The 26,791-nt window shown below is 41.4% G+C and overlaps 2 protein-coding genes across 5 annotated transcripts; one reads left to right on the top strand and one right to left on the bottom strand.

Moving 5' to 3' along the window:
* Positions 1 to 26,401, top strand: mapk9 (mitogen-activated protein kinase 9). Of its 4 annotated transcripts, none has more exons than XM_080288253.1 (12): positions 1 to 210; positions 5,035 to 5,181; positions 8,277 to 8,406; positions 8,708 to 8,766; positions 9,094 to 9,232; positions 9,609 to 9,774; positions 12,615 to 12,686; positions 13,687 to 13,869; positions 14,143 to 14,267; positions 14,348 to 14,411; positions 14,561 to 14,632; positions 26,163 to 26,401. In XM_080288253.1, the coding sequence occupies exons 2-12, from the start codon at positions 5,066 to 5,068 to the stop codon at positions 26,384 to 26,386; spliced, it is 1,350 nt and encodes a 449-aa protein (XP_080144379.1). In that variant the 5' UTR covers positions 1 to 210; positions 5,035 to 5,065; the 3' UTR covers positions 26,387 to 26,401. The 4 variants fall into 4 exon arrangements, with proteins under 4 accessions (XP_080144379.1, XP_080144383.1, XP_026047918.1 ...); XM_080288257.1 differs by lacking the exon at positions 12,615 to 12,686 and adding an exon at positions 11,515 to 11,586; XM_026192133.2 differs by lacking the exon at positions 26,163 to 26,401 and adding an exon at positions 17,661 to 18,635.
* On the bottom strand, positions 20,185 to 24,226 carry LOC113036087 (uncharacterized). Its single transcript, XM_026192154.2, has 2 exons — positions 23,022 to 24,226; positions 20,185 to 20,714 (listed from the first exon to the last, which is right to left on the bottom strand). Exons 1-2 carry the CDS (start codon positions 23,978 to 23,980, stop codon positions 20,477 to 20,479), a joined length of 1,197 nt encoding a protein of 398 aa, XP_026047939.2. The 5' UTR covers positions 23,981 to 24,226; the 3' UTR covers positions 20,185 to 20,476.
* Positions 26,402 to 26,791: the final 390 nt, after the last annotated feature.

Here is a 26,791-nt window from a genome sequence, read left to right as displayed (position 1 = left end):
GCTTGTTGTGGCGTTCCCTTCCTCCGCACCCGTCCGTCCGTGCTGCCGCTGGAGTTAGCTAGGAACTAAAGGAAGGTCTGTCAGTCGTGACAGCCGGGCCGACCGTCCTTTTCAACTTTTCCAAGCCCAGGTTGTGCCTGAGGAGCTCGGGGAGTGTTTTATCTATATTTTCGATGCATGGGAGTGCCCTGGGAGAGGCGAAGGGAGAAGGTAGGTCTCGCCGCAGCAGCTGCATCCTGCTGCCCGTTCTCTACTCCGCCGGAGCTTACAGTTCAGCCTGACTACCGCATTGCTGCCCACAGAATTGAAAAACAATGGTAGTGTAGGCCCTGCTAACTTCGTACCTTTACTGAGGTTTTGGAAAGTCAGATGTCGTTAATGCTGGTGTAACTTTAGCTGTGTAAACCGATGGTTTCTGACTGTGTTAAAGCACCGAGTGCCAACAGTGCTGCGGCCACGGTGTGTCATACCCGGGTGACTTCATACCTCACTGTGTGTGTGTGTGTGTGTGTGTGTGTGTGTGTGTGTGTGTCTGTGTCTGTTGTAGAGCAGGCGTGTAGCGCTATGAAATGCTAAAAATTCACGTCGTCTAGCTGTCAGTGCGCATACCTTACCCACAGAGCCTCGAAAACACACATGTAGTCCAAATTAATGACATTTGTGTAGGCCTGCTCACAAACCTTAACCACAGTCACCACAAGCGCAGGTGCAGATGCAATGAAAACTAAGGGGATTTTTTTTTCACAGCCCAAGCTAGGTTTTTCTGGCATGTCATTGGCAAGGCGAGCCCGTCAGTGATTCAGCCACTTTGTGCGCACTGAACTTTTTAGTGGGATCACATGGATGTTCAGAGTGTGTCCAAGTTTGCTGTGTTTTAATTTGCATCCTTCTTCTTCCCCGGGAGACTGCTCTCAAAGACTAATTTGGTGTGTCTAGTTCAGCAGCAGTAGACTCCCGTGTAGTTTTACCCATCCCTGCTGTGTTTTGTAACTCTGCTACATCGAGATGAGATGCTGAGGCTTCAGGCCATGCTAATATGATCTCATAGCCAGCTCACTGACTCCCCATCTTAACTCCCAAGTCTAGGCCACGTCAGACCCCCAAGCCTGGACTAGACTGAACTGAACAGTCACTGCCACGAGCTTTGGTTGAGGTCCATGATGCTTGTGTGAAGGTCACTTCTCTCATCAACTCTTTGATCATCATACCATTGCATAAATATGGATTAGTGTAATAAGTATCATCAGGTAAGAGAAAGAGTACGTAACCCCCATCTTTTCATTCATATTCCAGATAACTGTATTCTTTACAGTTTATTTGAGTACATTTTCTCAGGCATAAAACTGTAACACTGTTTGCACTAAGAAAACATCCAGCTAAACTGGATATTCTATACTATTCTGATTCTGATAAACTATTGCTGCATAGAAAACAGTTAAAAAAATTAAATTAATAAGGCTTCCAGGCCTGAAAAGTGAAACCAACTGAGAAGTATCTTAAGCCTTTTCTTTTTTTTTTTTTCAAATGGCTACGTGGGCTGGTGTTTTCCGCTGTTGACGTCACATTTTCAATCTCTATAGTACACAGGAGGGTTTGTATAATAGGTAATATTCCCCAACTGGTTGATTATATTCTGCCTTGATTTATGGGAGTAAATATATATAACTGTGTAAGTGAGAATGTGTGAACAATGGCCACAAGGGCCCCGATACCAGTGTTTTCCGGTTCTGCAGAAGTTTACGGGAAAACAGACCTCAGGCTTGACCTCTGTAAACACTTTCCTGATGACATAATGAGCTCAGTCGCTCATATCTTCGATACAACATAAACTCCATTTAGTAAATTTTGGGTATTCTAATTTTCAGAAAGGAGGATCACACACGGTGTGCTTATTGAGCCTGCGGTGTCACTGTCAGACTCACCCCTCGCTTGTCACATCGCTTTTCAAAACACCAACCAGATATGACACGGCGAAAACACTCGGCTCGAGGCTTTTACTCTTACTACGAGTAACCCTTGAAGCTCTTTTCTGAACTGAGCGGATTCTGTCATATTTCAGGCCTGCTTATAGAACAAAATGACTGGGTTTGCATCATTAGTGAGGTCATCAGGGTTATTGATATATACTGAGGTATCGAAACTCACCATTAAGGGTACGGGTGAGGTCATTAAATCTCGTCTTTATGTGGAAAAGAGTTAAAACAGGACTTCACAAACCAGTGGATGATGTCATAGTAGCTACGTCTACCTTTAATTCAGTCTGAGGGGAAAAAATGGAGACACTGTTGATGACAGTGTTCCCTGTAAGCTTTGAGATTAATAGGCAGTTTTGTGGTTAACATGGTTTAATCATCCTTTTTAAAATAATCATCAACCTAAAGCAGTGTTTTGTTTGTTTTCTCTGTAGCGATTGATAAAGTGTTTTAGCAGTTTATCTGCATTCACAGGATCAGCTGCATCAGTGTCGCCCTTAACCTTGGCTAGTAATGATTAATGGTATCATTCATAAGCAGTTTGTTCTGGGATGTCTCTTCCTTTTAGTGTACCCACAGTTGCTGAGGAATCTCTGGGGAACTTTTTTCCACACGATCGATTTCCCTTTTGATTTTAAATAAATTCCTCAGAGCCTGCTGCCCAGAACTGTGGCAGGTGTCTGCCTATGTTTCTGTTTGGCTTTCTGAGCAGTATGTAGCTTTAATCAAACAGTTGTTCCCTGTCAGTGTTTGTGCTGAATCGACTTTAGAATGACCCAGTAGTTGTGACTAACCTGGCACCAGGTGACTGATGAAGCTACAGTGGTTTTGGTTATGAGTAATGGTCTTCTCAGAGCATGCTTTAACTTGATGTGTGTGTTGCAAAAGCTGCACACCAGCTCTTATATGAAAAAATATAAATATCTCAAAATGCTGTTGTCAGTGAGGCTAAAATAGTCTTTTCTGTATTTTTTAGCAGAAGGTGTTTGTGTCCTGTGGCCTAAGATCTGTGCTGTTGAGACGTGCAGTACAGCTTTGGTATTAGCATGCTGTTTTGCCTGTACCTACGTTTTACATGTATGTAAACAGAAAAGCTCAGCTTGCGTGTCAGTCACAGCAGTCATGAAAATATATATCTGTCAGGACCATCATTGGAGATATCTGTGAGGAGGCCGTAGGAACGAGGCAATTGAGGGGGATGTTAGTAGCACAATAGGAAAAGGACAAAGCCAAAGAAGTTGTGAAAAACAAAAAGAATGAAGGAAGTAAAGGTCTTTGGAGTTTTTCCTTTGGGTGTAGTCAGAGAGCCAGCTGGATTTATGTTTGAAAGAGAGGAGACAGGCAGAGGAAGAAAGTAACTGAGAAGGATTCATTTTTCATCTGACTAATGGCAAGGTTGCAGATCGGTACCTCCTACACGTGAAGGCTTTTTCCCAGTGTTTGTTCATGGGCAAAAACCCCGGCCTACAAGCAGGCAAATAAGTCATAACAAACCACAGTAGGAAATAAACAATCATATACAATGGCAAGCAGAGACGTGGACCAGTGCCATCAGTAAATGTCGCCTTATTTGTCGATAACAATGTTTGGCTGATATAGCTCTATACCAGTGCATATCAACCAGTAATATTATTTACACATAACTTTCTTTCTTCATCTCAAAATGGAAGTTAAAACTGCGAAGCGAACAATGAAAATCCACACACACACATGCACTGGAGATTATTTAGGACATGTTTGAAAACAATTACCAGTGGCTGTTATGCTTTACATGGCATGGAAAAGGCCCAGCTGAGGCATGTATAGGTTTTGAAGGAACTTAGTTTGATCTCCAGGCAGTGATCTTTTACTGATGGCCTAGCTTAATTCAACAATGTGGCACTTACTGAGTGTGATGCAGCACAGTGGTATGTGACCCCTTCTTCCAGCTAATTTTGAAATGTATTCCTTGTATAAAACTCAGAATACGCATCACCTTCAGGTAAATGTATAATTGAAATAATTTGCACGCTAATTCTTGATTATTGGAGAATGAACTACAATTATTAGATTTTCTTTTGATTAATTTTTAAATAAATGTTTCCGTCTCCAGTTGAACATTTAAACTAAAGACACACACTTTGATATCTGACAGCAGTTCTCTTTCTAATTCCTTATGTAGCTCTTTGCTTGTTGCAGTGACTTTAGCTTTACAGGTTTTTTTTTTCTGGTCCATTTGATCATAAACATCCTTTATTTTTCTCGTCAGTACTTTGTGTCTGTGACCACGAAATCCAATGAGTGCTTGTCTCGCTGTTCCCCGCTAAAGGCGGAAAAAAATTGGTCTGCTTTAAACTGATGACTGTCTTCTGAAGGAATGACAAACAGCCGTGACTGCTTGGTGTTGCGTAGCTACACGATTATGTGTTCTCGCCCACAGATGTATGCACATGCGCACATAAACTATTGCCAAGAAACACTTTCATATTTTGTTATAAACACTCAAACACATCGTGTAATTTATTAACATGTATGTGCTCATCCAGTGCTGATAGCTGAACGCACACTTGTAGTGAAGCTGGATGCAGTTCAAGAAATAATGAAGAGACTCAAGCTAAATGCTGCCTGTGTGAGTGTGCGTGGTATGTTCGTGTTTACTGAGGGAACTGTAAGCTGTTAGCTTTCTCTCTCCTCTGTTTTAACAAGCACACCAAACATTAAAGGCTCAGCCTTTAGCTCCAGCCTTATGCTTCTGTTATCATAAAAAATATTGGAGAAACGTAAGGTTATCAATTAATCAATGAAAGCATTTAAAGTTCCATGCAAATCAAGTCAAAGTTAATCTTGGATTAGATATTTTTTGGGCCCTAACACACAAGTTCATCTTTAGTTTTAGAAGGTTTTCAAAGTTTTTACCTCAATAAAATGCTACATTCAACTGAGCCTGTCTCTCATCTGTTAAGCTGTGCTGTGTGCTCCTCTCCAGCCCTTTTCACACACTTTGAAACGGAGAGCAGAGGAGAGCGTACATGAGATTAGAACGTGGTGATATTCATCTGTTTTGTTTTCCTTTGTCCTGCAGACAGCGCTGGTGGTCCTGACTGTTCAGCAGGATGAGTGAGGCGGAGGGGCAGTTCTACAGTGTTCAGGTGGTGGACTCCACCTTCACTGTACTCAGGCGCTACCAGCAGCTGCGGCCCATTGGCTCTGGCGCCCAAGGCATTGTTTGGTAAGACAAAGAAGTTTTTTTCAGTCTTTGATTGATTAAATGGGCACAGGTTAAAACTTTAGACTGCTTTGGGAAATCTGCATTCTAACTTGCATAGTAAACAAAAACTCCTTTTTTCCCTACACCATAAACTTCCATACCATTCAAGTTAACACATAGTTACATTTCTCAGGAGGTGTAGGTTACTTAGAATATTGTGGAGTAGGATTAAAATGGGGTTACGGTGTAGATCTGACGCTGTATAATTCACATGTTAGTGATTGTTGCTGAATCGGTTGAGCCCCTTTGGGGTCAGGTGTTAGATAAGCTGGCTCATTATCAAGTGTCACAGCTTGCAGCGACTCTTAAATAGAGACACAGTTAATGTGATCAGTAGTGTCAGCTGTGTTTTTGCTTCCATCATGAGTGTAAATGTTGCTGGAAAAAGTACTGTTATGTCAATATCATTGTTCCAAGCTGAAAATCTCACATTTGTTGAAGCTATTGATTAGAAATATTGGCACCCTTGACTTAATTCATTATTGGCTACATGATTATATCAAACGGAGCTTGAATTTAATTTTAGATACATTTCCCTGAATGTCAGACTTGCAGAGTACTGTGCAAAAGTCCTGAGCCATTATTTCTTTGTTTTGTTTCCAAGGAGCCAGATTTTCTGGCTCTGTTCTTGAGCAATCTTTCTCCAGGCTTTCTGATGGTCTTCAAAGGTTTTCTTTGGAGATTGGCTGCTTTTTGAGGCCAGTCCATGTACCTGACCATTTTCAGAAGATTTGTATTTTTGTTTTGTGTTTTTGTTTGTTAAACCACTTACACCAGGGGTCGGCAACCTGCGGTTCCGCGTGGTTTGGGAAAATAAACTGGAAGTATTTAGCTGAAGTGTATTTTATTTATGTTAGTTCTTTTTTAACTTGTAGTTCTAAATTGGAAGATTATTGTGATATTGAAATATAAAAATAAAATTATATTCTATTATTTTTTCATTGCTCAAAATAAGCGTCACACTCGCGGAAGCCGGTGTACCCGCCAAAACGCCGTGCATTTATCGAGACTTTCAACCCCAGGTAGGCCAATTATGGATCTTCAGATCCACATTATGTCAGCAGCTGTTCTCTATTGTGAACTACGGCTGCTTGATTATGGCAAAAATGATAATCACGATTATTTTCACTGAAATTGAGATCTCGATTATTTGATAATATTTATTTAACAATAACAATGTGTTGAATAATGGCTTTAAAGATTGTCAAAAAATAATATAAAATAGTGTGCAAATACTGATAACAGTGCAAATGTTTGCAATATAAAAACTAAATGAAAAATGTAAACATTAATTTTTAGTGAACTTAAAAATACTGCATAATATTTATGCATACAAATAACCAAACATCAAGGCAAGCTGTGCAGCCACACAATGCACAATTGCATCAAACTGACATTGAGGTATGTCAACTAAAGTTGCTGCTCCTTCATTGTTTGATCGTATGTCACTTTGTGAGCGGTCTTCAAATGATTGAATACATTTGTAGTGTTGCTCTGTGGTGCAGCTACGACACCGTAGCAAAGTTTACACACTATGTCTACTTGATCCACGTCTGACTCCACGAGCCCATAATGTTTCCACACCACTGAAATCGTTTTACCTCTCTTTTCGACCAATGGCATTCTTTCTTCAGCAGCCATTATCCTTTCCTCTCCAAATAACTTCTGCAGAAGTTATTTGGAGGTTAGTAGAGGTTCAGGAGCAGAAGTCCCATTGTAAACATACCACGGCAGAACCGACGATGTTTGCATGAACATGCTTTTCAGCACCTCTTTATAGGCCACTTTTCACACACGGTTGCTGTACACATACAGCCAGTTGTAGCTTTTCAGCTCACAGCCCGACACATACCAACACAACAGCACAGATAGCGCAGATGTCAAGGCGGCGAGGCGTGATTGCGGGTGGCGCTCAGGTGCGTCCGCCTCCCCTGCAGCGGCGCTGCAGAGCATGCCCTGCCACACACATTAACCAGGTAAAATACATATTTTACATATACATATCTTATGGGATGATTCAGTGTTGATCCCTTAAGTTAGGTGTACAAAACAGACATATTAGCAAAGAACCAATGTAATATAATGTGTGTCTTTAGGCACTTTGTTAGACAGAAACACAATTTATTCAGATTTCCTTAGTTGAGTCAATGGAAAATGACATCCAAAGAACAGCTTTGAATCTACTTAAAGAAGCCTGGAGAACTATTCCTGAAGACTACGTGACTCAGGCTCAGGCTGTGTAGACGTTTAAAGATGTTCATCTCAATTTTTAACTTTCAAACTTGTTGGAATTATATATAGTCTCCCTTTCACTCATATACTGTATTTAAATGTGTTTTTGTACATGTTTCAGTAAATCACTGCCCCCATTCAGTTCGGGTTCAGGTTGCTTTATGGGTACAAACCCATGGGTAGATTTGGTCTGCAGTCGTGAGTCATCTATCCTCACACGCACCCCACACCTGTTTTATGTTGTATTCTATTAATTTGCATTGTTGTGTTATACTTTTATTTTCGTAGGTTTTATTATGAAGCACTTTGTGATTTCTGTCTGTGAAAAGTGCTATATAAATACATTTTACTGAGAGTTAAACTGCTGTGGTTTAGGTCGGCGGTCCCCAACCTTTTTTGCGCCACGGACCGGTTTATGCCCGACAATATTTTCATGGACCAGCCTTTAAGGTGTCGCGGATAAGTATAACAAAATAAAACTAGTACCGGTACCGGAAAAAAGAAAATTTATTCATAACACACGTAAAAAGACCCAGGAAAACAGAGTAAACGATAAAAACGATAACAAAATAACGCTGAAAACCGATAAAAACCCTGAAAACTATACATTTCACACCTGATTATTTTCCTCTGTGCAGCCCCGATCATGTTTAAAGTAGGGTCGTAAAAAATTATATTTTTATTTTTACTATTTTTAAAATGTGAATGAAACTGAATGTGTAACTAGGAATTTTTGAATAAGCTGTTTTCTCTGGGATGCACTTAGTTTCTTCTTTGCTAACATTTGTCTCTGTCTTTTTTTTCTTTAATGAAATCTGTTGCAGCTCTGCTCTAGATACGGTCCTCAGTATACCAGTGGCAGTGAAAAAGCTGTGTCGGCCCTTTCAGAACCAGACCCACGCTAAGCGCGCCTACAGGGAGCTGGTGCTGCTCAAATGTGTCAACCACAAAAATGTAAATCTTCTTTTTCGACCTGCAATAAAATGTGTTGAACATTTGATGAAGGTTAAACCGAGGTGTGGCAGAAAAATGTTAAAGTTGATAATTTCCATCTTCTCATGTGTTGGACAATATTTCTAATATTAAGAGGTAGCCAGAACATATGTAATATAAATTTAAGTTCAAGTCATCTCCTTGGACTAAATATAACATTTCTGGTTTGGGGTAACAGAAGCCCTGCTGTGCCTTTAGTTGGGCCTCACCAGTAGGTAGGAGAGCGACAGAGTAGAGTAACGGCTTGTCTCTCTGCTTGCAGATCATCCGTCTGATCAATGTATTCACGCCTCAGAAGTCCCTGGAGGAATTTCAGGATCTGTGAGTGGCACTCAAGTGTTTTTTGGCTGCTTTGGTTTTCTCTCACATGCAAAGATTTAAGCTGAAGTATTTTGCGTCTTTTTTTCATTTAACAAACATCCTCTTATTTACTTTCCAACGTTCTCTAATCCTCTGCGTTGCTTTCATTCGCTCTCTGGTTTCTATTTTTCACGCTTTGCTTTTGTCACATTTCCTTTATCTGCTTTCTTATTTTGTCTTCTTTCTGATTGTTTTTTAAATTCCTGTTATTTTGTTTCTTTTCTTTGCACTTGTAGCTCTCGCACAGTAGCACACAAACACAGTTTGCACTTGTTCCCCTCCTCTCAGGTATCTGGTGATGGAGCTAATGGATGCCAGCCTATGCCAGGTGATCCATATGGACCTAGACCACGAGAGGATGTCCTACCTGCTATACCAGATCCTTTGTGGAATCAGGCACCTGCACTCTGCTGGCATAATCCACAGGGTAAGTGCAAGCAGTAAATGTGTTGCTGGCTAAAAGAGTCACTCTGAAAACACAGTAACTTAATACTTAAATAGCGCTTAAAAGTGTAACGTTTCCCATGTTGTGTCTGTAACCTGACAGCTCTTTAATATTTATTAATACATGAAAAAATTTGCATTTATTTAAACTTTTGCTTGTTTTGTGTATTTTAGCATTAGCCAATGAGTATATCTTTGATTCTGAAATAACATTATTCATTTTGTATTTAGATAATTCTTCCAAAGTTTACTTTATAAAGTGGTTAAAATGGTTGTATTACGTTTCCATCTGCTTGTCAACTTTAAGATTATTGTGCCTGTTTTCCTAAAGATTTATCGAATTTTTTTTCCCCCTTCAGGATCTGAAGCCCAGTAACATTGTGGTTAAGTCAGATTGCACACTAAAGATCTTGGACTTTGGCTTAGCTAGGACAGCCTGCACTAATTTCATGATGACCCCGTACGTGGTGACCAGATATTACCGTGCCCCGGAGGTCATTCTCGGTATGAAGTACAAGGAAAATGGTGAGTACAAACCAGCCTTAAAAAAATCTTTTAAACACTACTTGGTCAACATGTAACACTGCTCTCTTTCAGAATAATTATTTTCTAATAATCTGTTTAACATGACTTTATGTAGCGTGTCCGAAAATCATTTAACCCATCAGGACTATCAATACAAGCTGCTCCCTGGAGTTCTTCATGTTCTCGAAAAGCCAGGTTTTTTTAAACTTTATGATTAATTTAATGCTCCCAAAAAAAACCCCAAACAACAACACTCACTGAGCACTTTATTAGATGCACCCTGCTGGTACTTGGTTGGTCTCCCTTCTACCTTCAGAACTGGGAAATTCCCAGCAGATCAACAGCCCCAAAACCACGCCACCTTCAGAGTCGCTTAAATTGCATTTCTTCTAGGGCTGGTTATCGTCACTGATTTCTAGGATCGATTCGAATCCGATTCACAAGGTCCCGAATCGATTCGATCCACAATCCGATTCGATTCATTTGATTTGAATCGGGGAAATTTTGCCTCAGACAGTCAGAAATATTATAATTCTGATCACTTATCAGTACATATCTATATTTTTATATCTATAAAAAGAAAGCTGACACTTGTGAGACTTTATCAAAGGTGTGAGCATCACAGCAGATTCCTTTGTGTCAAAGTAACTGAGGATAAAACACAGAAAAACATGAAGGCTGTTTTCCTGGTCTGGGTTTTTGTAGCAGATGACCTTAAAAATATTGTGCAGTAGATCAAAAACGAAGCAGAGCAAAGTTACTGAGGTTTGATTAGAGACACAGCTAAGCATTTTGCAATTTTGCATAATTTTAAAAAGTTTAAATTTGTTCAGTATTGAACAGCAGAAATGAGGCTTTCTTGTCGTAAGTAAAAAAACAAACAGCGACTGACACTGTAGACTGGTGGGTAATAACTAGGGGTGGGTTTTGATTATCGATTTAGAGAGGGAGAGAGAGAGCTCTACATGAAGTGTGATTTTTATCGTGGTGGAAGCAAAACAGCAAAAGTAAGAGGAAATTTGTGACGATGTTTATGTGAAGCGTAGTTTGGATCATCTTTAGTGGCTGGTTCAGTCAATATTGTTTGGAGAGAGATAAAAGATGCAGCTTCAGAATCGAGCGCAAAAAGGACGTAAACCTAAAGTGCCCGCCGACGCTTCAAAATCAGTCTGCTTTCAGCCCCGACGGCGTGAGAAAGGCAACATCTCACTGATTCGGATGCGCCGGGTCTGCGTTTTGTTTTTACATCTTTGTGCAGAATCCGTGTACCTGCTCTCATTTACTGTTTTAGCTGTTTGGTGGTTGTAGAAATTTTGTGAGGTTTAACCTGAGATTCTGGCGTTTCAGGCAAAATAAATTTATATTTAAAAATCGATTCAGGATTTTAATGAATCAATATCACGTTATCCAAGCCAGAATCGATTTTAATTGATAATCAAAACCCAGCCCTACTTTCTTCCCTATTCTGAATCTCACTATGATCTACAGCAGGTCATCTTGAGGCATGTCTGCATGACTAAATTGGGTTTCTGTCATGTGACTGGCTGATTGGGTATCTGCATTAGTGAGCAGTGAACAGGTGTGCCTAATAAAGTGAAAGGTGAGTGTATATTAGCAATGGTTCTCATGTACAAAGTGGAAACATTTAATGGTGATTTTGACTCGTCATAGTAAGTTTGACTCTTGATATATTAACATGATGTTAACAAATATGTTTACTATACCACCACTCTGCTGCAGTGGACCTGTGGTCAGTTGGCTGCATAATGGCTGAAATGATTTCTCACAAAGTCCTCTTTCCTGGAAAGGACTGTATCCTTTCTTGTTCGTCTCACACAACAGTTGGTTGCTCTGTCTGGAGCCAGGAGACACTGAGATATTTTTGTTTATTAAAGGCAAGAATTGTTTATTTAGTTGTATAAAACACATCTGGAGGGGGGAATCAAAGCAATAGTTAAGTTAATATTCTGAGAAATGTATACTCTGTGTAGAGCCGTGTCGTTGTCAGTATAGCCATTGCAGTCAGAGATAGAAACCTGACCCATGATATTATTTATCTGCTAAACAGACAGGTTATCTCAATCTTTTCTGACCTGGGTTAATTACAGGGTGGAGCATGAAATATGACTCATCATATTGGGGTAGGTTTGCAAAATGGAAGTAGTCCTTGAACTGCTCTTCAAAGAATGTAGCTAAGCTGTGAGACCAATCATTTATAGGAGTGAAACCTGCCAAGTGTTTACATTTATGTAATGGCTGAGTGGACTTGGAGTAGATTCTCTGGAGATATTTTCAGAGAGAGAACTTTTAATTTTTAGTGAAGCTGAATTTCAGGGAAAAAGAGGAGCTGATGGGTATTTGCCCCTGACGACCACTGACAAGCAAGCAGTCGACTTGGAGAGTGAGAGAGAGAAACGAAATACAGCCTGTCCTGCTAAGTGCGTGCAATTACACACATGAAAAATGAGGGAGAGAGCAACAGCTGTGCAAACTGATAAGCCAGGCTGTGGAGAAAGGCGTGGAAAGCTGAGACTGACTCCGAGAGAAAGAAAAGCCTGAAGATGGCTATGATGAAAGCCTCAGGCCGCGACTCTGCTGGCAGATGCACCAAAACCGATGAGAGCTCGTGTTTCGCATTTTAAATGTTTCTCATTCAAATTTGAATCCATAGAGCATGATTTCCATCATTCTGTGTGTCACTTTATGTTACTATACATTCAGTGTGGATTGTATTATCTAGTTGATGTTATCTGGTCACTTTTAAGTTAATATCTCTTCTGTGTGGTTATGTGTGTGTGTTTGTGTGCATCTGTGCGTGCTTGTGCGTTTTCTGTTCCCAGTGGACATCTGGTCAGTGGGGTGTATCATGGGAGAGATGGTAAAGGGCAGCGTCATCTTCCAGGGCACTGATCGTATCCTTCGCAGCTCTCATCGTCTCTGTGCCAGTTGTTGTCCCTCCTCCTCCATCGTCATTCACACTCTATCAAATATTTCTAGTCTTGTGGGTCTCCCGGCACACTCGCATCTTCTCAGCTGCTGAATTTACGATTTACAAAACACTCGGGCTGAGTTTAAACTTAGTTTTGTGTTTTCTCTGCAGAGTCTAACTCATTATACACTGATAGGAAATATTTATTTTACAGATCACAACCCACTGATAATTTAGAGAAGTTTTTACTCCTAATACATCCATTATAGGTCAGGCTCTAATTCCCGTTTCTCTTCAATAAATATTAATCTCTCTTGTTACATATGTAAGCTGCCTCTTAGCTCCCAGCTTCCCCTTTGCATTTACACCCGAGTAGCTGAGAATGGATGCTGGGCACAAGTGTGAGTCGATGATAGATTGCTTCCCATCCTTTGAAGTAATTGCCTTGCGCAGAAGTAAGTCAACAGACCGTGCACATCTGTATTTTTAGCCATGCTAAAATGGTTTTTCAGGTTGTAATACTGCTCTGTTCACTTAACAGAGTGGCTAAATTAACCTAAACTGAAATTGGCCAATATCCACCTGATGGATTGGGACAGATACCCATTGTTCCCAGATTAGGGACTTTTTATATGTTGCCATGATGTGGTTACATCTGTAGCTTCTCAATATAAATCATTGCTTTTGTAGTTATTTGACAGTAAAATGACTCAGCATCTATTTGATGCATTTACATTTCTTTAGAGCACAAATTCTTGTTAATCTGAGTGTGAATGGTAATAATTGGTAATCCTGTAAGGTCAAAATTTTCATCTCTCCTATGCTTTGGTGAATTAAGGCTTACCTTTGCTAGCTTTCATACAAAATTATTTAGTGTACATGTCGGATCTATTCTGTACCTTTTCATCTGTTCTTTTCACTTGCTTACATGTGCACAGGCCCATCAATTTACTGGAGATTTCCATAACAAGTGTGTTTTCTAGACATCGACCAGTGGAATAAGGTGATTGAGATTCTGGGCACACCCAGTCTAGAGTTTATGAACCGACTGATGGAGACTGTGAGGAACTATGTGATGAACAAGCCACAGTATCCTGGTGTCAGCTTTGCCGAGCTTTTCCCAGACTGGGCCTTCCCTTCTGAGTCAGAACATGACAAATTGAAGAGTAAGAATTTTTGATACTCTCTTTATGTAGAGTGTTATTTTTAGTATCCAATGATACTCCTGTACTGCATAGATTTAGTAAAACTCTGCGGTGTAATGTTGTCGTTTAAGAGGTCACATCATTAAATAAAACGGAACAAATCTTGACATTGACAGACATGTTGGCCAAACACCATCAGGGACAATATTCAATTGTCAAACAGAATACTTAAATTTAATGATGTCGTAAGCCTGTTTCCATAGTAATCCTGCCCTTCCTGTGTTGTCATAACAGCAAGTCAAGCACGGGACTTGCTTTCCAAAATGCTAGTCATTGATCCCGAGTGCCGCATATCTGTAGAAGAAGCTCTTAATCACCCCTACATTCACGTGTGGTACGACCCGGCAGAGGCCGACGCGGTGAGCAAGCAGTTCCCCTCAATTTGTGGTAAACTTCATCAGTGCTGCGGCTGTGTGTGACATTTCCTTTTGTTTCACAGCCTCCTCCACAGATTTCTGACAAGCAGTTGGAAGAGAGAGAGCACACTATTGAGCAGTGGAAAGGTGGGATACACTGACCTCTAGAGAAGCAAACCAGCAGCGCACCATACCGGGCAACTGCTGTTCTACTGTTGCTGTTGCTTTTGTGTTGAACGTGCAGGCATGAGTGTGGTCACCACTGAAAGCCATTAACCTGTTCTGTTTCTCCACAGAACTTATTTATGAAGAGGTGATTGACTGGGAGGAGAGGAACAAGAATGGTCTAATGAAAGAAGATTGCTCAGGTACAAAGTTTTCCTCTATCAGCCCAAAATTGTTAGCATAAGCCCAAAGCTGCAGCCTCACTGGACGTGTCACTGTTTGAAAAACGCTTCACACTGACAGCTTCACCAAAACAAACACTCACTTTGATGTTCACAAGGCGCAAAAGGGTCCTAGAACAGTGTGTACATGTATGTGGATATATATATATATATATATATATATATATATATATATATATATATATATATATATATATATATATATATATATATAATTTTTTTTTTTTTTTCGTTCACACACACATATGTCAGTATGCAGCAGTGGAAACAGTAGTTGTCCCTAAATATTGTCTTTCAGTACAATACTCTTAAAACAACTACAGTATCTTAATGCCCTACTGTAGCTAAGGAGTCTGCTGGCATTCTCATGGGCCATAAGACGGGTATCCTTAAATGTGCCATTGTGGACACATGCACTCTGTTAGGTATACCTTGGTGGTACGTTGCCGGACTGCCTTTTTGTCTTCAGAACTGTCCTTAATTGTTCATTGCATAAATTCAACAAGATGCTGGAAACATTTCTCAGGAATTGTGGTCCATATTGCTTTGATAGCCTCACACGGTTCCTGCAGATTTGTCGGCTGCATGTCCATGATGTGAGTCTCCCATTCCATCACATCTCGAAGAAGCTCTCCTGGATTGCGATCTGGCCCATTTGTGTAGACAGTTTGAATGCAGTGAACTTGCTGTCATGTTCAAGAAAGCAGCTCGAGATTGTTAGCAGAAGAAGCTAGTATAAGAGGGATACACTGGACATGGTCAGCAAGAGTCCTCAGGTAGCCTGTGATGTTTAAATAATGCTTAATTGGTACTAAGGTGCTCGACGTGTGCCAAGAATATATGCTCCAGACTATTACATCACCAGTAGTAGCCTGACCTGTTGATGCAAGGCAGGATGCTTTCATGTTGTCGACGACAAATTCTGACTCTACCATCTAAATGTCACATTTTTCAAACCTGTGGTAAGCCCATGTTAATTGTAGCCTCAGTTGCTGCTTGCTGGATATTTCCTATTTTTCAAACCATTCTCTGTAAACCTTGGAGATGGTTGTGTAGGTCAGTAGTTTCTGAAACACTCAGACTACTCTGGCACCAATGACAATGCCACATTCAAAGTTACTTACATCATTTTTCTTTCCCATTCTGATTCTCCGTTTGAACTTCAGCAGGTTGTCTTGAGCATGTCTGCATGCCTAAATGCACTGAGTTGCTGTCATGCGATTGGCTGATTAGGTATTTGCATTATCAGTTTAACAGGTACAGTGGGGCAAAAAAGTATTTAGTCAGCCACCGATTGTGCAAGTTCCCCCACTTAAAATGATGACAGAGGTCAGTAATTTTCACCAGAGGTACACTTCAACTGTGAGAGACAGAATGTGAAAAAAAAAATCCATGAATTCACATGGTAGGATTTGTAAAGAATTTATTTGTAAATCAGGGTGGAAAATAAGTATTTGGTTACCTCAAACAAGGAAAATCTCTGGCTCTCACAGACCTGTAACGTCTTCTTTAAGAAGCTTTTCTGTCCCCCACTCGTTACCTGTATGAATGGCACCTGTTTGAACTCATCATCTGTATAAAAGACACCTGTCCACAGCCTCAAACAGTCAGACTCCAAACTCCGCCATGGCCAAGACCAAAGAGCTTTCGAAGGACACCAGGAAAAGTATTGTAGACCTGCACCAGACTGGGAAGAGTGAATCTACAATAGGCAAGCAGCTTGGTGTGGAAAAATCAACTGTGGGAGCAATCATCAGAAAATGGAAGACATACAAGACCACTGATAATCTCCCTCGATCTGGGGCTCCACGCAAGATCTCATCCCGTGGGGTCAAAATGATCATGAGAACGGTGAGCAAAGATCCCAGAACCACACGGGGGGACCTGGTGAATGACCTGCAGAGAGCTGGGACCAAAGTAACAAAGGTCACCATCAGTAACACACTACAACGGCAGGGAATCAAATCCCGCAGTGCCAGACCTGTTCCGCTGCTGAAGCCAGTGCATGTCCAGGCCCGTCTGAAGTTTGCCAGAGAGCACATGGATGATACAGCAGAGGATTGGGAGAATGTCATGTGGTCAGATGAAACCAAAGTAGAACTTTTTGGTATAAACTCAACTCGTCGTGTTTGGAGGACGAAGAATACTGAGTTGCATCCCAAGAACACCATACCTACTGTGAAGCATGGGGGTGGAAACATCATGCTATGGGGCTGTTTTTCTGCCAAGGGGACAGGACGACTGATCCGTGTTAAGGACAGAATGAATGGGGCCATGTATCGTGAGATTTTGAGCCAAAACCTCCTTCCATCAGTGAGAACTTTGAAGATGAAACGAGGCTGGGTCTTCCAACATCACAATGATCCAAAACACACCGCCCGGGCAACAAAGGAGTGGCTCCGTAAGAAGCATTTGAAAGTCCTGGAGTGGCCTAGCCAGTCTCCAGACCTCAACCCCATAGAAAATCTGTGGCGGGAGTTGAAAGTCCGTGTTGCTCGGCGACAGCCCCAAAACATCACTGCTCTCGAGAAGATCTGCATGGAGGAATGGGCCAAAATACCAGCTACTGTGTGTGCAAACCTGGTAAAGACCTATAGTAAACGTTTGACCTCTGTTATTGCCAACAAAGGTTATGTTAAAAAGTATTGAGTTGTATTTTTGTTATTGACCAAATACTTATTTTCCACCCTGATTTACGAATAAATTCTTTACACATCCTACCATGTGGATTCATGGATTTTTTTTTTCACATTCTGTCTCTCACAGTTGAAGTGTACCTCTGGTGCAAATTACTGACCTCTGTCATCATTTTAGGTGGGGGAACTTACACAATCGGTGGCTGACTAAATACTTTTTTGCCCCACTGTATACCTAATAGAGCGGCTGTGAGTGGATGTTCCAGTAACAATGTACTAGGAAGTGTAAATGTTGTTGCCATATGCAGCTAAATTTCCTGTTCTGTCTGTTGTTTTTGTGTTTAATGTGTCAGATGTGGTGTCAGGTTCGGCCTCCCAGTCCTCTTCAGCCAACGATATCTCGTCCATGTCCACAGAGCAAACCCTGGCCTCAGACACAGACAGCAGCAGCATCGACACACTGACAGGACCTCTGGACGAGAATCACTGAACACAGACATTTTCCACACATCTCTCTCTGTCTGCCCGCCTGCCATCTCCAGTTTTCGCTCTCCAAACATCAGTAGCCCTTTTCAGACATGGAATATGTAACATTGGTGAAGTCAGCAATCTGTTAAAGTGACAGCACAATCTTTCAGACATCGGTCAGTTTTACATCGGTGTTTTCATGGATTCAAACCAACAAACATGACATGCCTGAATACTGTCAGCATTGCCTTTAGTTAAGCGGAAACACATTCTTGAGCGAGTTGTTCTCAAACAGGGGTACTCTGTGCGTGCGTGCGCTGCTGAGAAAAACCTTCCCACACAGGCTCCAAAACAAATCTCTTTCTTCATGAGTGGGAATAATGAAAATGAGGAATGTTTTAATCTTATTGCAAACCAAGTTTATGAGCTAAAATGTTAATATGCACATATTTTATTGTTTAGGGTGTTCTCTTGTGAGCTGAGCAACTCACAAAGACGCGTTCGCGGCACACCTTTTGGTGTTCGTTACCGTTAATGTCCTGCATGCTCTTAGTCTTGTGCCGTGCTGGAAGTGTTACGTAACTGTTACGAGGTCTGACCCAGGAGATTTGCCATCACAGGTTTGAATACATGAAGCAAACATGTTCAGACACCGTCAGGAGAGGGTACATGTCTGAAAGGGGCTTAACAGCCATCATCATCCTTTCTTTTCTTTGTTTTTTAACTCCACATACACTTGTTCTGTCCCTTTATGTCTTTAGTTTTTCTCTTTAGTCTCAATGGACAGGTTTATTTTTCTAATTTGTTACCCGCTCTGTCGTTGGAACTGCTGCCTGCAGGTAAAAGATACCTGTGCTCTCTGTTTTCTCCATTGTTTTACTTGATCACCTGCCTATATGCGGTGTATGCATCCATATTGATTTGCCAGTAGTACGTGGGGGAGTCGTTTGTTTTTGTACGCCTGTATTTTAAAAGTTTTATTTTTTTAGCAATTCGAGACCATAGGTCATCGTCATGAAATCGGGGCAGGCAAGCATCACACTGCGACCTGCTCTAGTGCATGTTACGCCACAAAGAACAAAAGCTTACCATAAACTGATGGCATCAATCATGATCAAACACTGATCAAAAGTTTCATCAAAAGTATTGCAGATCTCTACAGCGGTGCGTTCTGCACAGTGTTTTTGTTTTTAATTGAATAATTAATTGGCTTGAGTGATGTTGGTTTTAAGCTTTTCCCCATGACAGCGAGGGGAAGCTGTGATTGCAGTGTTACTGTTTATTTCCCGATACAATGTACTGTATGTAAAGATGTCACTCATAGTGGCTGTAGACCCTTTCATTACAAATAGATAGGATGTGCTTGTTTGGTTAAGAAATTCAACATGTCTGTGGAGCTACATATATCTATATCTATATATAATATTGCAATCACCCTTATTTGACTTACGGTACTGACTATAAGTGTGTACATCAAAAAAAAAAAAATCGTAATCCTGTACATCCGGAAGAGGCAAAACAAGATACTTGTATTTATTTTTGTGTGTTCTTGCAGAGTGTTGCACACAACCACAGTGACGCCCGTGGGAATTAAGCCTCTTGTCAAAACGTTTCATTGACAAACGTGTGGACTGCTCCCTTTTGTCTTTTTTTCTGTCTCTCTCTCTTTTTTAAACCATTCCATTAGTGCTGGAAAAGTTACACAATGAATCATGAAATCAGACGACACGTTTTAACCTGCATGAAGGCTTCACACCTGTAAGAAATTGTAGTTCTTGCTATACAAAGAAATGCATTCAAGAGCATTCTTTCACTCACAGTACGTTTCCGTTCTTAGTTCAGAAAGCTTTTAGAGTTAGGGAGCTGTTGTAGTTTTACGAGGGTTTGTTTTTTGTTGTTGTTGTTTTGGTTTTTTTGGCCTTAAATGTGTGTTGTATGTTTTACAAGAACATGCTGTGCAGCACTCGTCCTTTGAATAATCTGACCCAGCTGTCCAGGTTTTTTAAAAGTTCCCAGAGAGAAAGCAGACATGCTGTGGTTTAAGCGTGGGTGAGACTGTGGAGTCCTGAGTTCAACTGAAGATTGAAAGTCAAAGATAAATGGACTGTGCAGATACTGCGCCCCCCCCCCCCCCTTTGTTCTTCTTTTTTTAAACGTTTTTTTCATAACTGATTGCACATGTGATGGACATGCAGAAAGAAGACACTATGGAGTCACCGAGAACTTATGCACTATGTTGTACACAACCATGACCTTATTCTTTCAGTCATGCCTTAAATGACCTGAGGAGTGGCCATCCAACTCTCCAAATCTTAGCAGATAAGGACTGAGCATCACGTTGCTCAGGTTATCTCATGTGTTTACTATGTTTTTAAAAGAAAAGACTCCATTGTATACACTGTACATCTCGGTTTGTTCCTCCTTTTATTTCCAGAGATGTCCTCTGTGATTGCAATGACCACAATATGACCTTTTGGCCAACATCTTTTGCCCATACTCAGCTAATAAAGTGGACATCAGTGATTATTTTTCTTTCTTTGATGCTGTTTTGTGCAATTCTCAGATTCTTCATGAGGAAATGACTGTACATTGCTTTATTAGTGACATAGTGATAAAAGACCCTCGTTAGAGTGTAATGACCAGCTCATCTTGTGCATTTATTTCCTACTCTTTGCACTCACTGCTCGTATCATAAGCTTTCTCAAAAGCTCTGCACAATGTGTTCTGTTTTCTTTTCCTCGTTGTTGAGCTCTCCAAAGATGTCGAAAAACTGCTCCATCTCCCTCTGCATCGTGGTGTTGTGTGCTTCCGCGGCAGCCCGTGCCCGTTCAGATTCCACGATCTTCGCCTGCACAACCTGGTACCAGTGCCGCTGCTGTGCGAGGTTTGTTTTCAGACGAACTACCTCCATCTGTAGCTCTTCATTTCTCTGCTCCAGACTGATGACGTGAGGAGGAAAAGAGAAGCAATATTAAAGTTAAAAAGGATAAAAATAGGGTGAAGGATACAAATTTATTTTTAATTTATTTAAAAATGACAGGATGGATTACTGGATCGTTCCTTATATCAACAGCATCTTTGCAGTCCTGTGTAAAAGTACACACATTTTAATATCCAAGGTAACCTGAGTGAAAATAAAAAAGTTTTTAAATGATTTCCTTTAAGGGGAAAAACACTATCCAAACCTACTTGACCTTGTATGAAAAAGTAACACTGCCAGCTTATTAAATCATGACTTAACTATGATTAACCACACTTTCTGGGAAGCCCAATTCAGTTTCACAGGGCACCTCCAGGCCTCATTGTTACCATATGTGTTAAACTAAGCAGTCACTTAAATAGAATCTGACAAACTGAAGTAGGCTAACTTGTTTCAAACAGTAACACATTTATTTAAAAAAAGAAAAGCCCAGCAAGAAAGAATTACAAAGCTGTTTTTGTGGCTTTGGGACTAGTGAACAACAGAGAGAGCCTTTATCCACAAATGGAGAAAACATGGAACAGTGATGGCTGACCTACCAAAGTTACTCCAAGAGTACCTCGGCGACATCTAAAGAACGGCAGGCATCACCTGCCTCCGTTAAAGTCAGAGTTCATGATTCAGCAATAAGAAAGAAACTGGGTAAAAATGGCCTCCATTGTAGAGTTCCAAGGAGAAACCCACTGCTGATCAGAAAGAAAAAGGCTTGTTTCACATTTGAAAAAACAGAACAAAAAACTTCTTGATGATTTGTGAAAATATTCTGTGGACTGATGAGGCAAAGTTAAACTTTCTGCAAGGTTTGCATCCTGTTACATCTGGCAAAAAAAACGACAGCATTTCATAAAAGGAACGTCATATCGACAGTCATACACGGTGGTGGTAGTGTCATGGTGTGGGGCTGTTTTGCTGCTTCAGCATCTGGATGACTTGCTGTAACTATTGAAAATCCGGAAGGAGAATGTCCGGCCATCCGTTCACACTTGGGTTATGCAGCATGATGATGAGCCAAAATGAATGAAGGTAGTGAAGTGGCCTAGTCAAAGTCCAGTTCTAAATCCAACTCGGATGCTTTGGCATGGCTTCAAACAGGCTGTCCATGCCTGAAAACCCTCCAGTGTGGCTGAATTAAAACAACTCTACAAAGAGGTGTGGATCAGAGTCCTCCACAGTGAAAGGCTCACTGCCAATTATTCCAAATGCTTAATTACAGTTCTTGCTCCAAAGGGTGGCACAACCAGTTATTAGGTTTAGGGAACAATTGATCTTTCTTTTTTCTTTTTACACAATTTTGGATAGCTTTCCCCCCCTTAATTAATAAAATGGTTATTTTAAAACTGCATTTTGTGTTTACCCTGGTTATTTTCATCTAATGTTAAAATTTGTATTGCGCTCTGAAACATGCAACTGTGACTAATATGTAAAAAACTAAGAAATCAAGAAGGGGGTAAATCACAGCACTGTCTCGTTGGAAAGTCTGAACGGATAGTTCAAAAGCTTCGTGTGCAGAGTTAAAGCTGTCTTTTGTGACTTTTCATACCATCCTTATTGAGCTAAAAGGATTGTCATCTCCACTACTACCAATGCATTACCTTACTCTGAGTGTTGGTCTATCTATATCAGTAATAAATGAGGTATGTGTTGTGTCTAGGTCAGCAGCATGGCCCCTTAAATTAGCTCTCTTTCCACTGTCATGAGCTGGTCTATATGTCATGCACACGGGCTGTGCTTCTTTTTTTTGCTGGCTAACTAGATGGCAACAAAAAAGCAGGTTTCTTCTTAATTTGCCAGTATTTTGCCACAAACATAGATGCACATCCATTTCCAGACTAAAAAACCCAAATCCCAACTTTGGTTATCCAAAATGCAGTTTCGTGTGTATACAAGCAGCATTTCCATCATAGCACATCATGAGGAGATCTGTGGGAAACTATGACAAAATTGAATCGGCTCTCGCTGATCTGTGAACCAAACAGGATGTAGGGTGAAGCTTGGAGTCAACTGAGGGACCACACCAGCACAGCTGAGTGGACACATGTACACACTTTCTTTGCCTGGGAACAGTGTGTTACCCTTCATTGAAAATACACCACAGGCTGGAAAATTCTTAAAGTCATTGAGCTGTAAGTGTATGCTAATATTAAAGCCAAAAGCATCACCACGTTACATTTTAAGATACTTCATATTGTTTCACATGGCATAATTAATCTTTGTTGGGGATTTATAAATAGAAAATGTAGGACAAAGAAAAACAAGCTGACGTTACCTGATTATCCGTGCTTCATATTCCTCTCTCTGCTTCATTATCTGGTGCTGCAGGCTGGTGAGGAGGCTGCGTAAAGCACTGGCAGAGGGGTCTGCCAGGGGTAATGGAGGGGGCACTCTGGGAGACGATGTCTGTTTTGGCTGTTTGACATCAGCCGGAGGCCACAGCGGTGGGTCGTGAGACTTGGTTTGACGCATCTGAGCGGAATTTTGTGTAAGATGTTGAGGAAGCGACGTAGGGAGGTGGTGATGCTGCATCAGGTCCCCTTCTGTTAATCTACAGGATCCTGAGTCCAGCTGTAGCTCCGGTTCATGCTCCTCATCTTGGTCTGGTTTCTGGTCCTGGTTGCTAGAACATCTTTTACTGAGCATCTTTTCAGTCGCACAGTCATCCTCCATCGATCCCTGGATTTGTTTGGATGCTACAGCTTTGTGCATCTGCTCCTGCAAGTGTTCCTGGAGGCTTGTTTCTGTGTCAAAGTCCTGGAGGCTGTTTGATGTTTCAGCATCAGGGAGATTATCATACAGAGACAGAGCGCTCCGGTGCTCCTCACTCTGTGATGGGCTTGGGCTTTGGTTCACATGAACTCCCCAGCTACACCCCTGTTCTCCTCCTCTGTCTCCTCCTCTTGCTGTGTTTATGCCTCTGCTTAGCTCTGCTTCCCAGGCCTGTCTTCCCAGGCCTTCTTTACAGTTGCAGTAGCTGTGAGCTGGCCAAATGCCAAGCCCTCTTCCCCCACCGACCACTGTCTGAACCTCAGCCACAGCTGGGGCCAGACCAGGCAGTGGGCTCTGGGGGCCTGGGAGTCTGGTTACAGCAGGGCACACAACTCCACTCTCCATTTCCTTCTCCCTGGCTCTCTCTCGCTGGCCAAAAGGTGGGCAGTTGTCGTACGGGGGATCCGTGGAGCAGGAGCTGGCTGTGGTGGGGGTATCAGTAGGAAGGCAGTGCAGCTCCATGATCCAAGCAGGCACATGGGGGTGCTGAGAGAGTTAGATAACTGCCCTCCCCTTTTAAGTCTGCTGTAACTTGGGATTAAAGGCTTGGATTGTGGATTTGTGAAGCGTGGTATGGCGCCTCCTCTGTGCCAAGTGCTGATGTGTCGCAGGGAGAGGAAGGTGCAGGAGCCCTACTCCCCTTTGGCTGGCTCTCTTTGACCGAGTAGCCAGTGTGGTCTGTGTGCATGTGTGTTCATATGTGTGTGTGTCTTTAAGCAGGACTGACATCAGCTGTTACTTTAGCACAGCTTCTGGGGGAGGGAAGAGGGTGTAATATAGTCCGGACCATTCCTGAAGACTGTCACAGATAACTGGGACCACAGAAATAGATGATGGCCATGGGCACAAAGTGTGAAACACTCTATGAAAGCTGTAATTGCTACACAATGTTTGTGCATTTAAAAAATATATAAACCACAAGGCTGAAATTTACTGGAATTACTTTGAACGCACTCATTCTGCATCACTACAAGTCGTAACCAGCCGCTTGTACTGCAAGCAAAAGCTCACAGCATGAACTCCTGAGGAGTTCATTAGTGAATAAAAAACCACATGGTGGCGCTACAGACAAGCTTTTTAACAGAGTGTTTTTCTGTCAGTGGGTGCCGTACCCTTGAGATCACTCAGGATATTATTTAGTAAGCTCTTAGATGCATGTGATTTAATTAGCTCCTCAAATAAACTGTTATTGTTATTCAGTTTCTTTTGTTGCCTCTCATGCACCTTCATTCACCTGAATACTACAAAAGTGGTCAAACGTTTAGTCTATAGGTGAATAGTCCTGATAATTTGGGGCTCTTAATGATTTCTTTGAATGGCTCTTATATAGAGGGTATCAGTTGTATAGTATACATCTTTGTTGACTTAAATAAAAAAGAGTAGAGTATATAAATTTGACTTTAGTTTGGATTTTCACACCAGGCCAAATTATACACGCAGGCTCAAATGTATCCATACAATGTCCTGTTTATTTTAACCACTTGTCCCACTGAGGACCACTTCCTTTCTAGACCTTAAACAATTCCAAAAAATGTGTTTTATAAACTCGTCACAGGAGTGTCTCACAAATCAAGGATGCACCGCAAATGTATTCTCTGCACAGCCACATTAAACACTCAGTTGTCCATCAACACTGACAAAGCTCCACTTTTATCTGCCCTATGTAAATTACCCCATGCCCTTCAAGGCTGTGCAGACAGACTGGGGTATTTTCTGTTTGTAGTAGTGCACTTTTCTGCTTTACAAAAATCCTCCTTGTCAATCTTGAAGTTAAAGAGGGAATTGCTTTGAGATTTCAAAGCACCTCGAGTGGTCAACAAGACTAGAAAAGCACTGTATAAATGCAGTGCATTTACTATTGACAGATACGGGTAATGTTTTGTTGTAGTTGTGCTCAAGGTAAGACCAGAAAATACCCCACTGAGGCAAAGCAGCAGCAAGAAAACAAGCCAGACATTAACTGTAATCCCTCTCACATCCCTCTGAGGGTTTGCCCTGACCTTCATGCGTCATTGAATATAGGATGGCCAACCTCGCTGTCCCCCTCCTCGTGCTGAATGCTGTGACTTATCACAGCTTGATCTTCACCCTGCAGAGGTTAAGCTTCCTTCAAGTCCGCTTATCACCCCAGCCCACTGCGCTATTTCCATCCTTCTATACTTCCTGTACATCTGCGTAGTTGTTTGTAGCCATGACGACAGAATCCATGGCAACAAAGATCTCCCTGGTATTAAACTAAAGGTAGCTGTATGAGGGGGGAGGAAAGGCGGTGGGGCTGTGAGGGTGTTTTAATAAGCGTCTGGATGGAGAGTAATTGAGAAGGGCCTTGTTAACAAGAGACAAGGTCTTCTGCTTAACAGGCAAAGCTTCTCCGAGCAACACATGCTGATGGCTGTAGAGAGGCACGTACACAACGCACGATGAAATTCAGTTCGTGACTAAGTGTAAAACCAAGAAAAAGATAAAGGAAAGTGTGACTGTGAGAGTTCTGAAAAGGAGTGGGAGAAATCACACAGCAGCTTCGCGAGGGAAACAGATAAGAAAAAGGCAGGAAGGATTTGTCTGCAATGAGATGTTTTTGTCTGCATCCAGGTGTGTTTTGGCGAGATTAACATCCCTGCCTTTCCTTTTCTTTCATCTGCAGCCTCTCTGTGTGAAGCTTCTCTGCTACCTGAACAGGTTATGAACAGTTTCCTTGCAGTGTATGTAGACAGCCACGTGTGCACTTCAGCAGTCACTCCAGCAGCTCTCGCCAAGCCTCTCAAACATCAGTGCCACATCAAGTATAGTGCCAAAATATGTTGCCATGGGTTGGGGATGTTTTCAATTGGGTTTTGCGTATGTATGTGTGTCATAATTGATGAATAGATTACATTAGCTCAGAAAAAATGGGCCTCATTCACACATTTAGAGATTGTCAGCAGGAAGCTGCCATACAAGATATTGATCTGAAGAGATGGGTTTAGGATTTATGTGTATGTACACACACACGTGTATGTATATGTGTAAGTATATGCAGCTTCCTTTCTAGTAAAGTCAAATGTTTCTCTCAGTATTATTCAGCACATTTGCATATTAAACTGTACACAGCTCAGTCCATACTGTGTTGTACAAAGACTCAGTGCTCATAGCTTTACCTTTGTACACCTACACAGTGGATTTAAATCAAACCATGAAGATGCGATTGATGTGCAGACATTCATCTTTAATTCAAGGGCTTTTATAAACATTTTACATTTATACTCTGATTGAGAAGGTGTCTGCAGCCTGTGC

The sequence above is a fragment of the Astatotilapia calliptera genome, chromosome 2 (assembly GCF_964374335.1).
Source record: "Astatotilapia calliptera chromosome 2, fAstCal68.1, whole genome shotgun sequence".
Lineage (NCBI taxonomy): Eukaryota > Metazoa > Chordata > Actinopteri > Cichliformes > Cichlidae > Astatotilapia > Astatotilapia calliptera.
This window is presented reverse-complemented; position numbering and strand designations above follow the sequence as displayed.

Bases quoted from the DNA above. Each gene is read 5' to 3' on its own strand.
- LOC113036087 (XM_026192154.2), bottom strand. From the start codon at position 23,980: ATGGAGCTGCACTGCCTTCCTACTGATACCCCCACCACAGCCAGCTCC. The intron at 20,715-23,021 runs GTAACGTCAGCT...TCACGTCATCAG, and splicing joins TATGAAGCACGGATAATCAG to TCTGGAGCAGAGAAATGAAG.
- mapk9 (XM_080288253.1), top strand. From the start codon at position 5,066: ATGAGTGAGGCGGAGGGGCAGTTCTACAGTGTTCAGGTGGTGGACTCC. The intron at 9,233-9,608 runs GTAAGTGCAAGC...TTCCCCCTTCAG, and splicing joins CTGCTGGCATAATCCACAGG to GATCTGAAGCCCAGTAACAT. The intron at 14,633-26,162 runs GTACAAAGTTTT...TTTCATCTGCAG, and splicing joins AATGAAAGAAGATTGCTCAG to CCTCTCTGTGTGAAGCTTCT.